Source organism: Eulemur rufifrons, chromosome 10, assembly GCF_041146395.1.
Source record: "Eulemur rufifrons isolate Redbay chromosome 10, OSU_ERuf_1, whole genome shotgun sequence".
NCBI classification, from domain to species: domain Eukaryota; kingdom Metazoa; phylum Chordata; class Mammalia; order Primates; family Lemuridae; genus Eulemur; species Eulemur rufifrons.
Genome location: NC_090992.1, coordinates 35,354,722 through 35,367,213, shown reverse-complemented (window position 1 = coordinate 35,367,213; position 12,492 = coordinate 35,354,722). Strand labels below are relative to the sequence as shown.

The 12,492-nt window shown below is 53.5% G+C and overlaps 1 protein-coding gene across 8 annotated transcripts in view; it reads right to left on the bottom strand.

The window, feature by feature from the left end:
• Positions 1-12,492, bottom strand: part of ATP2B2 (ATPase plasma membrane Ca2+ transporting 2) — a 121,889-nt gene that overhangs the window by 35,828 nt on the left and 73,569 nt on the right. For all 8 annotated transcript variants that reach the window (XM_069484426.1, XM_069484427.1, XM_069484428.1 and 5 more), the window contains 3 exons: positions 11,932-12,090; positions 9,297-9,511; positions 5,504-5,746 (listed from right to left, as the gene is read on the bottom strand). In XM_069484426.1, coding sequence (XP_069340527.1) covers positions 5,504-5,746; positions 9,297-9,511; positions 11,932-12,090 — 617 coding nt within the window. The remainder of the gene's footprint in view (positions 1-5,503; positions 5,747-9,296; positions 9,512-11,931; positions 12,091-12,492) is intronic.

The window sequence follows — 12,492 nt, the reverse complement described above, 5'->3', positions numbered from 1 at the left end:
TGTGTTTGTGTGGTGTGTGTTGTGGTGCATGGTGTGTGTGTGGTGTGTGTGTGTGTGTGTGTGTGTGTGGTCGGACGTAGGGATTAGTAACTATTACAAATGGGAATTCCCCATCGGAGCTGGTCTGTCTTGAACTCTTCTCCCAGAGAGGGTGTTTGTAGAAAACCAAAACCCAAACCATTGTTGAATTCAACACCAAACTCCCTGCCAGCTCACACACCAGAAGAATCATGCCGCATGGCCCACCTCCCGACCTGAACACCCTGCCTAGTCCTTTCTAGAGCCTTCTGTGCCCTCTGGCACCCTTGGCTTGGCTGGAGCCCAGTCTCAGAGTGCGGCCTGACTCAGGGGACTTTGAGGCTTGTTCAAGTATTAGATGGAGCCCTGGGTTTGGAGCTGGACTTCTGAGTTCAAGGGCTGTCTCTGCTTCCCAGAGTCCCTTCCCCTTCTCCCTTCTCCTCGGCCCTCCTACCAGCTGCCCGGGTCTAAAATTTATGGGCAATAAAACCAAGCAGATCCTTCCTGCCTTCTGCAGGTGGCTGGGGCTCCCTGGGACAGGTGGCACTGCAGCCACCGCAGTTGGGAACTGGGTATGCCGAGGACCTGGGCTGTCACGAGGTGACGTTTGGCCCATTTATCCAGGATGGCCATCCTGCCAGGGAAATTCTTCCTTCAGACCATTTCAGGGGCTCCAGGGAAATTTGGTCTTCTCTCAACAGTGTGTGTTTCAGACACAGGCCGTAAACATCTGACACCTGAGCTCCGCCAGCGCCCAACCTCAGTTTCACCGTTCATATGTCAACTTGAGTGTCACCCTCCTCTAAAAGAGATCTGGGAAGATGTCAAACGCAAGTGCGCTTTGGGTGGTGTCAGTGCGCGGAACGGATGTGGGCAGGGAGGGCGGCTGTGCACCGCGCCTCCAGCGTGCGGGGAGCTGATTCCATCGGAGCTCGGCTGCGGCGAGGGGCAGCCGCGGCCAGGAGGAGCAGGCGGAGGCCTGGCGCCCAGAGAGACGAGACCACAGAGGAAACCTGAGGCCGCGCCAGGGATTCTGAGGCAAGGGAGCAATTTCTGACTAACGGATGACTCACGCCACTTCCCTCCCAGGGCAAGTTAAGTTCCCCGTGATTAGAGATGAGCGTGGAGAGAAATCCTCCAGAGCGAGGGCCCTGGGTCTTGTCCTGGCCTCCCCGCCTGTGGCCCGGCCTTCACGCCACCCTCCTGTGCCCCGTGAGAGGAGAGAGCCTCTTAGGGGCTGACGTGCCACCACCGGGCTCCCTCAGGGTCCCCCGGCCTCACCTCTCATCATTCTAGCCCTGCAGAAATCCCCCCACACAGACCACCATGTTTCCAGAACAAGCCAAGCATCTGCAGGCATCTGGGCCTTGTGGGGCTGTGGTCCTGCCTGGAATGCCCTGGCCCCTTGCCCGCTTGGTGAACGCTTCCAGAATTCTCCGGACCCAACTCTGCCCCTGGTGGGCAGGAGCACCCTGGCAGGTTACTCAGTGTTCAGCTCAGCTTCCTTAGCTGCCGGGCGGGAAGGTCCTGATGATCTGAAAGGGATGCAGAGGATCAAACTGGCTGGCAGAGCAAATGACAAAGGGGGAGACTCAGAAAGAACAGGACAGGTGACGAGAGTAACAACTGACAGGGCCTGAGCGCTGGCTCCGCGCCAAGTGCTGTGCCAGGGGCTCCACCTACACCGTCTTGTCGAACCTTCCTGCAGCCTCAGGGCAGAGGTGCAGCCGGAGGGGCTGGGAGCACAATGTGGTGGCCTGCACAGGCTCCGGGTCACACGGCCCTGCGATCCTGTCCTGGCTTGGCTGCATATCTGCTCTGGGACTCTGGGACTCTGGGCACGTTCCTTAACTGCCCCCAGTTTCAGGACCCTTGTCTAGGAATTGGGGGTGCGATGCCAGCTACTCCGAGGGGTGTCGCACGAAGTGACATAGGGTAAGCACTCAGCTCCGAGCCTAGCAAAGTGATGTTGGCGATTGCGATGAACAATATGCTCACTGTACAGACCGGGAAAGAGAGGCAGGTAAGCAACGGGCTCCCAGGTCGCACAGGCGGTGAGTGCTGGGGCGGAGGCTTGAACCCTGGTCTGCTGGGCTTCAGAGCAGAGCTCTCAACTGTGGCCTCCTGGGCTGGGGACCAGGACATCTGGAATCTAACTCCACTAACCCCTGGGGGACGCAGGACAATCCCTTGTCATTTCTTGGCCTCAGAGTCCAGTGAGGGGGCTGGACCAGGTGGTCTCTACGGTCTGTGACTCCATGTAGATGGCCCTGCATGAGCTGTCCTTGCAAATACTCACCCATTTTTTTCCCTTTTTAAATTTTTTTAAAATAAAAGGCCCCTGCTATCAGGAGGTCTGTGGACCAGCGTGCCTGGACGGCAGAGGGTGGGCAGCGGCAGAAGAGCCCAGCTCAGCAAGCTGAGGTGCCGCAAGAGTCCTGGTGTTGGCCATGGGACGCGCCTGGGACCAGCTCCTGCCTCTTGCTGCCACAAGAGCAGGAAAGCAGAAGGCGGAGAGATTGGTCCTGTCCCGAGACTCTATCAATTCATATTCTCCCACCCACCCACCCACCCCACACTCATCCCTCCCCTTCCTGTCTACCCTCAGCTCACTGATCACACATGCATGCATTTATTCACCAATAAACCCACGTACCCCCCCATCCACCCAGTACTCCCCAACAGCCCGTCCCAGGGGACAAGGGGAGACTCAGCCGTGTCTCCTGCTCCTAGAGAGCCCACAGCCTGTATCTGACAACAAAACGAAGGAACTGGTGTCCTCATGGAGGGGACATACAGTGTGTGGGACACAGCCCTTATTTTCAGGTCAGGCTCACTTAAAGCTGAGGGCCAGTGAACCTGAGGGATGCGGCATGTCTTTCCCGCCCTGTCTCCTGCTGCGTGGTTTCAGGATGTCCTCATCTAGATTTTCCAAACGGAGGTTGCTGGACTTCTGCTCTGAGCTGAATAGGCCCAGCCTCTTCTCGGGGCCTAGAAAGGCAGCCCCTGAGAGCCCCGTTGCCCCACATGGCTGGCAGGCCCTGGCTGTGAATCTGACACTCTGCACCCAGGCCCTCCTTCCTAAGACCAGCTAAAGGCGCTGCAGGATTGGCTTTGGTGACCAGGAAGCTGGTCTGGGCAACCTGACTCAGCCGCTGGCTTTAGGGTATTCAGGGCTGGCTTTGCGGCCAATTGGCTGTAGGGCATTGGGCACCACCCTTTCCCTGTCTAACCCGATATGCCCCTGTCATTTATTTGATAGCCTCTGCACTGCTGCAAATGGATGCCCTGCGGGGGGTGATTTGACTGCTGAAGAGCAACACGAGTCACACTGAGTGCCAACCGCGTGCCAGGCATGTGCTTTCCATTTACCAATTCACTTTATCCTCACGGTAACCCTGTATTGTCCCCAGGAAACTGAGGCACCAAGAGGTTAAATAACTTGTTTACATTCACACAGCCAGTGAGGAATTGGAACCCAGGCTGTCTGGCTCCTGAGTTTTAACCACTCCCTAGTCATACAGGGGCTCTGCCGTCCCTCCCACACTGATGGCTGTCAGCCCCCAGCAAAGGGAACTGTGTGGCCAGGGTACTTTCACGACAGACCCAGAAAGACAAGCACAGGCGTGCTAGGATGCCAGGGTTCAAGGCACAGAAGGGGACCGAGAGGTAAGTGACCTGGTCTAGGTTGTAAACCAAGGATCCCAGTTCCCAGGGTCCTGGCCTCTTTCCAGCCTCAACAGGTGGGCTGGCTGACCCCTGTCCTTTATGCCACCTGGACACAGCCTCAATCCACCATCTGGAAATGAGATTTTAACTTGTCACAAGTGTGACCAAGCACTGCTTAATCGAGACTTATCACTGCAGAGATGTTTCTGCAGTCCTCCTGGCAGATCCCAGGAACTCCTCTCAACTATAACTGAATAACATACATCTCAATCCAAGCCCACCCCACAGGGCTGCACCCACATGGCTGTTCCCATTGCCTGAAGCCCATACTGGGAATCGCCCTGTTCCCCGCTCTGCCACGCCAGCGGGACGAGATCGCCAGGAGCATGTCAGTTGTTTTAGGAAGGCCTGGGGAACAGAATAAAGCATCTTTGATCTCCCTTGATTCCCAAATCGGGGTGGGGGTTGGGGAAGAAGACAAAAACATCGTCATTTCTGGCATCACCCCCAGGGTTCTCTCTCACCGTCTGAACGTGTTCTCCAACCTACTTTCCCACTTTGTCAATTCTGCCTCCCTCGGCCTGCTGCTCTGGGGTGAGGCAGTGGGTTCGGGAGCCTCCTCCTCCTTCCCCACCAGCCCCTGGCTCTCCACTGCTGACTCATGTTCTTTTCCTTGTTTCGATAAAGCTGTTGGCGGCTCCCACAAACCCAACCTGATCTCAAAGGCTGCAGCTGGCTCTGGGACGGGGGCGGGAGGTCAGGGCTCGGCATATTTGGAGGGTAAACATAAAGCTCAGTGGATAACCCAGATGCTCACAAGGCAGAAATGCCCTACATCTGGGAGCTGACAGACATGTGGACAGATGAATTCTGTGTTTCTCTTCATCCAAATGCTGGTTAATTACAAAGAGGAAACCTGTGATTCCAAACTGAATAGGGATTACAGCATGAAGAGTCTAGGCTGCTTAGCAGAGACAGTAAGGTGAGACTTTTTCTTATCAAAATGAGGAAGATTACTACTATTACTAACAATAACAACATCATCAATAATAGATTGTGAAAAAGGCCACAGTTATTCCCCTCCCTGAATCCCCAGCCCTTTGCAATACTTCCCATCAAGAGGTGGAGTCTGTTATCCCAGTGTGTAATCTGGGCCAGCCTCCTAACTTATGTTGGCCAAAAGAACGCAGCAACATGCCAGTTCAGAGCCTAGGCCTCAAGAGGCCTTGCATACTTCTGCTCTCTTGAAACCCTGTTGTCACCATGACAGCAAGCTCAGACCACCTTGCTTGTAAGATCACGCAGAGGAGAGATGAGCCAGCCCAGCTGAGGCTATGCCAGATCAGCCCACAGTGCTGCCAAGATCAGCAGAGGTGTCCACTTGAACCACTGCAGATGCATGAGGCAGCCCCGCTGGGACTAGAAGAACCACCCAGCTGAACCCAGCCTGAACTTCTGACCCACAGGATTTCGAGCTAAATATACAGTTTTGCTTTGAGCCACTAAGTGTTGGAGTAGTTTGTTATGTAGCAAAAGCTAACTAATAAAAAATTTTGTGTGAGTGTGTGGGAGGGCCAATGACAGGATCAAAAAACACAATTAACAACAATCTTTGTTTTTTGCTCACACAAACATCACAGCAATGTTAATAGAATACTACCTCAAAGAGGAACAAATTGCCTACTATCTAACCATACCAACATATATCAGCAGGATTTGAAAATATGAATCACATTTCTCCACCTGCCCCAGTGCTTCTGCATCCTCTCCTGGACGTTGCTCCCTCTAGTGGAGAACGTGCCTGGCACCCACTTACCAGAATCTTGGTGGTGTAGGCGCTGTTGATGGCGATGGCGTTGACCAGCAGCTCCATGGTCTTGTCATTGATGGAGCTGGGGTCAGGGATCTCCTTGTAGTGGACATCGCCGACGTAGGCCTGCACCACCGTCATTCGATTGGTGGTCAGCGTGCCCGTCTTGTCCGAGCAGATGGCCGTGGCATTGCCCATGGTCTCACAGGCGTCCAGGTGGCGTACCAGGTTGTTGTCCTTCATCATTTTCTGCGAGAAGGGGCAGGTGAGAGGGCAACAGTGAGGAGAGGGAGCTGGGGAGCCAGGGGTGCCTGGGGGCACTGGATAAACACGCAGTCAATGAGGCGGAGATGCCACAGCCTGCTCCTTTGCTTCCCGTGTCTGCAAAGGATCTTGGCCACTGCAGCCCCTGACACCTGGGCTCCTTTCATGTGTGTGGCCCTTTTCTTTCTCTTTAATTATTTGAGCCATTTAAAAGACTTGATTAAGTCAGTTTATTAATTTGGATTACAGAAGTAATCTACATTCTTTATGGAAAAAATAAGGGAAAAGATAATAAATAAATTCAGGTTAGGTCCTCTCTGATTAACTCCAGATATTTGTCTCTTAGTCTAACATAAATATTCCTTATTTGGTTATAGACTTTCTTAAACGCATCATCTTTTACTGGTGCCTGGTTTTCATCATCTCTGTAATTTCAACAGAAGTAAATAAATTTAGGATATAAATAAATATCCTAAATTTAGGATATAGGAAATTATCTGGGAAAATATCAAAGTATAATGTCCTATCTCTAGGCAATAGAATTGCAGATTTTCACGATCTTCTTTTAAAGATCTACAGATTTTTCAAAGTGTAATGTAGGTTGATAAATAAAGATCTATAGATTTTATTATATTTTTTCTATAATAAATATGTATTATAACTTGCATAATAAAAACCACAAGTATCTCTTAAATGTAGATACACTAAAAGGGAAACGAAAACCAGAAGCCACCACTTAGAACTGATACATCTTATACATCAGCATCCTTTCTTTTAAAATTTATAACAAAAACGGAATCCTCCTATACATCTTTATTTTCTTCTATATGCCTTCCTTTTTCTCTCTGGCCCAGCTCCACACCCATAGCTTTTTCTAGGTTTTCAAGCAAATAATGCAAATAAAGTAATTCTCAAGGAACCATTCTTCTTGCAGGCTCTCCTGACAGAGTGGCTGAATCAGATGGAGTTCTGGCCTGCACACGGGAATTTGATTTCCTTTATTCTTGCTCTTCCTTTTATAACAAGGGTGAAAAAGGAGTGTGGTTAGAATAATTTTAATACAGGTTTATGTCACTATAAAACAAGTACAGGTAGGATTCTCTGCTATTGGTGTTCTTTATATTATAAATTTGTGACTATAGTAACAATAATGTATGTTGAATGGACCATTAACAGTGACTCAGATTTGCAACACACTTTACAGTTTGCAAAGCTCTTCTGAATTTGCTTTCTTGTCTCATGTTATAAGAATCCTGGGCCGGGCGCGGTGGCTCACGCCTGTAATCCTAGCACTCTGGGAGGCCGAGGCGGGTGGATCGCTCAAGGTCAGGAGTTCGAGACCAGCCTGAGCGAGACCCCGTCTCTACTAAAAATAGAAAGACATTATATGGACAACTAAAAATCTATATAGAAAAAATTAGCCGGGCATGGTGGCGCATGCCTGTAGTCCCAGCTACTTGGGAGGCTGAGGCAGTAGGATCGCATAAGCTGAGGAGTCTGAGGTTGCTGTGAGCTAGGCTGACGCCACGGCACTCACTCTAGCCTGGGCAACAAAGTGAGACTCTGTCTCAACAAAAAAAAAAAAAAAAAAAAAAAAGAATCCTGTAAGACCTGAGAGGGTTCTGGTAATGCATTTTGGCAACTGAAGAAATCTAGGCAAAGTGACTTGACCAGGATTGCTCACCTGGTGGGGTTTAAAGCTGGGACTTGAACCCAGCTCTGTATAACCTCACAGCCCGGATCACTCCTTCGGGCCTCAGCCCATCTGCACCCTCTGCAGAGGGTTTGTCTGTTGGGCTCAAGAATCTCTAAGTCTGCACTGTCCAATACGGTAGTCACAGGAGGCCACTGCACGCATGAAACGTGGCCAGTCTGAAGTGAAGTGTGCTGTGAGTATAAAATACACCTCAGGTGTTACGGACATTATGAAAAAAGAAATGTGAAAGAGATAACTCATTAATAATTTTTATATTGACTACATGTTGGGTTGATAATAATTTGGACATATTAAGTAAGTCGTATCATTAAAATTAACTTTGCCCATGCCTTTTTACCTTTTCTTGGTAATGTGGCTGCTAGGAGATTTCAAATTACACGTGTAGGTCACATTCTGTCTCTACTGAGCAGTGGCTGGTCACCCCTATGCTCTTGAGGGTGGCTCCCAGGCCCAGGCTCGGAGAGGGCACAGTCTGCCCTCCTGGGTTGGGTGCTCTAAGTTTATCAAGTGACTGCACAAGTAACACCTAAGACGACTGAAGGCACCAATGCCTGAGACAGGAGCTGCAGAAGGTGCAGAGGCCTGGCACCGCCTGCACACGGTCCCCCAAACCAGCGCTGTGCAGCTTCCAAGGAGACCCCAAGCTCAGCAGGGTGGCTGTGGGGCCCCCTACTCATGGCCATGTAAGAGCCACCCTCTCCTGGCCCCAGGCCCCCAAGAGCATTGTGTTGTGACCTCTTTGGGCTTTGGTTTGTGGGATGGAGTTTCTTCGAGAACCATACAGCAGGGAGGCGATAAGGGCCATATCCTTTACACAGAGCCGCCGCTTTCTGGCACTCGCCCGGAGATCTCTTTTCTGTGTGAAATTACATCAGCGAGCCCAGCCCAAATTCCAGCTTGGAAACTGACGCTCACAGTGCCCTCTGTGACTCTGCCAATCTCTCAGAGTGAAGGCCTTGCTTATAAAAATGCCCATGCCTCTGCCCTCGCGGGCATCCAGCCTCGGGGCACTGGGAGACAGGAACCCAGGGCCTGGCCCTTTGAGGAGGGAAAACCACAGGGCAGAGGGAAGAAAATGAGACTGGGGCGTGAGAACCTGGAGGTGACCCCAGGAGGGTGAGACCCGTGTTGTTTGGGCTGCACAAACAGCCACAGCCGTGCACAGGTGGAGGTGCGGCTCTGCTATCAGGGTGGCACTTAGGGACACCCCAGATCAAGCTTTCTCAGCGAGCATTCATGGCCTCAATCCTTCATTTAATTGCTTTTAAAAACCTCTTATATTTTCAGCCCATCTCTCGAGGGGAGGAGGCTTCCATGAAATCAGACTTCCTTTTCATTTTTGTCTTCCCTCTCACAGTCTAGGGAGCAAGCCCCGAGATTAGTTTCACAACCGCCTGTAACGGCAGTTGCCAGACTTCTGCCTCCATTTGGTGGGGTGAGCATAAGTTTTGGCCTGCACAGTGATGTCTCTTTTATTTTTCTATAAAGCATTTTATTTTTTTTTTTAAGCTGAGTTGACTGCCAATATCTAAAAATTGGGAGAGTTTACATTAAGGCCAGATTTCTGACCTGGCCTGCATCGCTGCAAAGTGGAACTGGGCTGGGCTGAGCAACGTGCCCCTTGGCCAGAGTCTGGCTCTCTGGTTTGCCACAGAGAAGCGTCGGAGCTTTGGGGTCCTGCATACATCCTCTCTCCGAGCTACCAGTGGGCTCACAGGTTGCTTCTCAGCTCATCGCCCAGTCCCAGTGCCAGCCCCCCGGCCCCCAGGCCTCCAGCAGGGCTGCATCAGCGGCTGGCCCTGCTCTCCTCCCTCTCACCTTCACCGAGTAGGCCAGCGAGATGGTGACAGCCAGAGGGAGCCCCTCGGGCACAGCGACCACCAGCACCGTCACGCCAATGATGAAGAACTTGACGAAGTACTGCACGTAGACAGGTGTGCACTCAGGCAGCCACGGCTTCTTGTTGACCACGAAGGTGTCCACGGTGAAGTAGAGCACCAGGATGATCACCGTGATGGCTGACATCACCAAGCCTGCAACATGGGGCACACGTGCTCGGGGCCGTCCCCAGGGGCGGGAGGCTCTTGGGAGTGAGGTGTGTACTGCACCCTTCGCCGAAAGGGCTCCCGGGTCAGACAGACCCCACTTCACCTGCCAACTCTGCCATTTCCTTGCTTTGTGACTTGGGGCAAGTCCTTGATTCTCACTGGACCTCAGTGTCCTGGTCGGTCCAAGGGGGATGCGTATTTCCTCCATGGGGAAGGCTCCAGTGTCCTGACACACACGAGATGCCCAGCACGGTGCGGGCACTCAGGAAATGTGTGCTGAGGGACTGTTTGCACAGGACCTTCAAACTGTGATAACGTGAAGTTGGCATCATTGACTTATTCATTCGACAAATAACTTTTGAGCACCTACGATGTGCCAGGCACGTGGCAGCTCCTAGTCTAGGATGAAGGGACACAGCAGTAAAGAAGGCAGAGGTCCTGCCCTTGGGGAGCTGACATTCCAAAGGGGAGGGACAAGACAGGAATCAACTGACACGTGAACCAGGTAATTTCACAGGTGGATATGTGCTGTGAGGAAAACTGCCAGGGTGGCATGGTAGGAGGTGACAAAGGGTGGCAGGGAGTGGCTACTTTAGCTGGGGTAGCCAGGGAAGGCTTCTTGGAGGAGGCGATATTTGAGCGGACACCAAAACAATGAGGGGAGCAGCCATGTGGTGACCTGGGGGACAGCGTCCCAGGTAGAGGAAACGATGGGTGGCCATTTTTGTGGATGAGGAACCCGAGACTCAGAGAGGGGACGTGACTTGCCCACGGCCACAGGCCAGGGAGCTGCTGTAGCTGTAGGAACACAGTTGGGGACCTGTTCAGATGCCCTGGGGTTCCTCTTGCCGGTCCGGCATGCCCACCCCATGCTGCAGGAGCTGCTGCAGGTGCTGCGGCTGCTCTCACCTGCAGTTCTGCCAGACGAGGAGCCCCTTGGGGCGACTGGAGTCCCCTTGCCAGGAAGTGCCTGGGAATACAACCTGCCCCAACCTGATGGCCAATATCCAGTGGCTGATGTGGGGGTCCCGAAGCACAGCCGCCTGCTGTGAGGTGGGACCAGGCGAAATTGAGAATTCTCCGGAAATCTCAGCTGTGTCTGGCTTCTCCCCGGCCTTTCCCTGCGCCCCTTACCCCTGCAGGCCTAAGAGCGCCGCCTCCGTAAATCCCTCACCCACACATCTCAGCTCTGCCTGCAGGGCACGCAGCCCGAGGGGCAGAGTGGATCCTGAAGCCAGGACTGCGTGCCTGGGAACTCCATTCTTGGCAGGGCCGGGCTTGTGGGAAGAGGGCAAGGACTTGGGAGGTCACGGGGCTGTTCTCATTGCTTAGTTCCCTGCTTCCATGGAGCCTTCTGCCTGTGACGGTGGCGATGGCAGGGGTGGAGGAAATCCCTGGGCCCATCACTCCCCACCCCTACCTCCAGCTGCAGCGCCTCAGAGCCTGCTCTGTCCCTGACAGTCGCAGGGGCGGGAAGCCAAGCTCTCAGCAGCCGGAGCCATCCCCAGGCCCCTGGGTTTAAATATAGACAGCCAAGCCTGTAATTTGCCTCCCGTCCCCAGGCTGTGTGTCTATAATTAGAGCCGGGGAGACAGCCACGGAGGATGGAGCAGCCAGGTGGGGAGGCCTTGGCATTTGCCACATGGTTGCTCAGGAGGGGAAGCCAAGGCCGTTTCGGAGGGTCAGGGCTCACCTTGCAGCTGGGCTTGGCTTCCTGGGCCAGAGCCTGTCCCCAGCCATCACCTGCTGTTACCACTGCGATGGGGAAGGCCCGCTTGCTGTGCTGGGGCTCAGACAATGGGCTTCTCCCTGGGCTGCTGGCACTGCCCTCAACCTCTTCAGTCTCTCGTCTGCACTGCAGCCAGGGTGGTCATTATAAAGCCCAAATCCATCCCTGCCCTCCCATGCTCAAACCTTTTCCATAGCTCCCGCTGTCCTTGGGATAAAGTCCGTGCTGCCTAGAACTTCAGGCCCTGCAGGCCCTGCCCCCTCTCTAGCCACCGCACATGCCCAGTGCACTCAGCGCTCTGTATGTACCATCTCCTTTAATCCTCACGACAGCCTGAGACGTAGGGACAACCATTATCCCCATTTTACAGACGAAGAGACAGAGGCCCAGAGCTAGGTGAAGTTACTTTCCCAAGTAACTTCTGCTGGACAGGAATGTAGTCAGTCTCCCACCAGAGCCCAGGCTTTGAGCTTCATCTTATGCCTTGCTAAGTGCTAACTGAGTGCCCACTGTATACAGGACTCAACCCGGTTGCTATGGTAGAGAAGGGAGGGCCTCAGGGCCCCCCTCATTCATGCCCCCAACGTTGCAGATGAGGTGGCTGAGGCACACATGGGGCAGGGCTCTGCCTGGGTCCCACTGTGTGCCCTGCGTCCCCCTGACCGCGCACACTCACCTGCTTTGCCGATCTGCACAGCCAGCTTGGTGAGCTTGCCCTGCAGCACGGACTTCTCCTTCTTGTGCATGTTGGCCTTCTTCTTGTCGTCAGCGTCCCCGCCCTCGGCACTCTTGAGGGGCTGCATCTCCATGGCGGCTGCCCCGTCCTGCTGTTTGGCTGCGGGGGCAGAGCAGACACGTGCACACACAGACACGTGCGCAGGTCAGCCTGCAGGGCGGGGTGCTGGCGCCCACCCCTGCCTGCCCGCATGGCTGGTGCAGAAGCCCTGTGGTGGGGGGCTGCCTCCTCCAGTGGGAGCCTCTAGATGCCAGTGGCACTCCCTGCCTCGGGCCTGGAATCTGGGCCACTGCACGGACTGACACGTTCTTCCCTGGATCCCTGGCAGGAGAGGGCTGAAGCAGCCACAGATGCTACCCCAAATGGCCCCTCGACCTTGCCCACCTTTGGACAGGACAGGCGGGCTTGGGCTTTACCCAGCTGGCCCTTGGAGCCATGCTGTTGAGATATTAAGTAGCCACCAGACAGGAGGAACAAAAAGGGAGGCTTAAAAGGTACAAG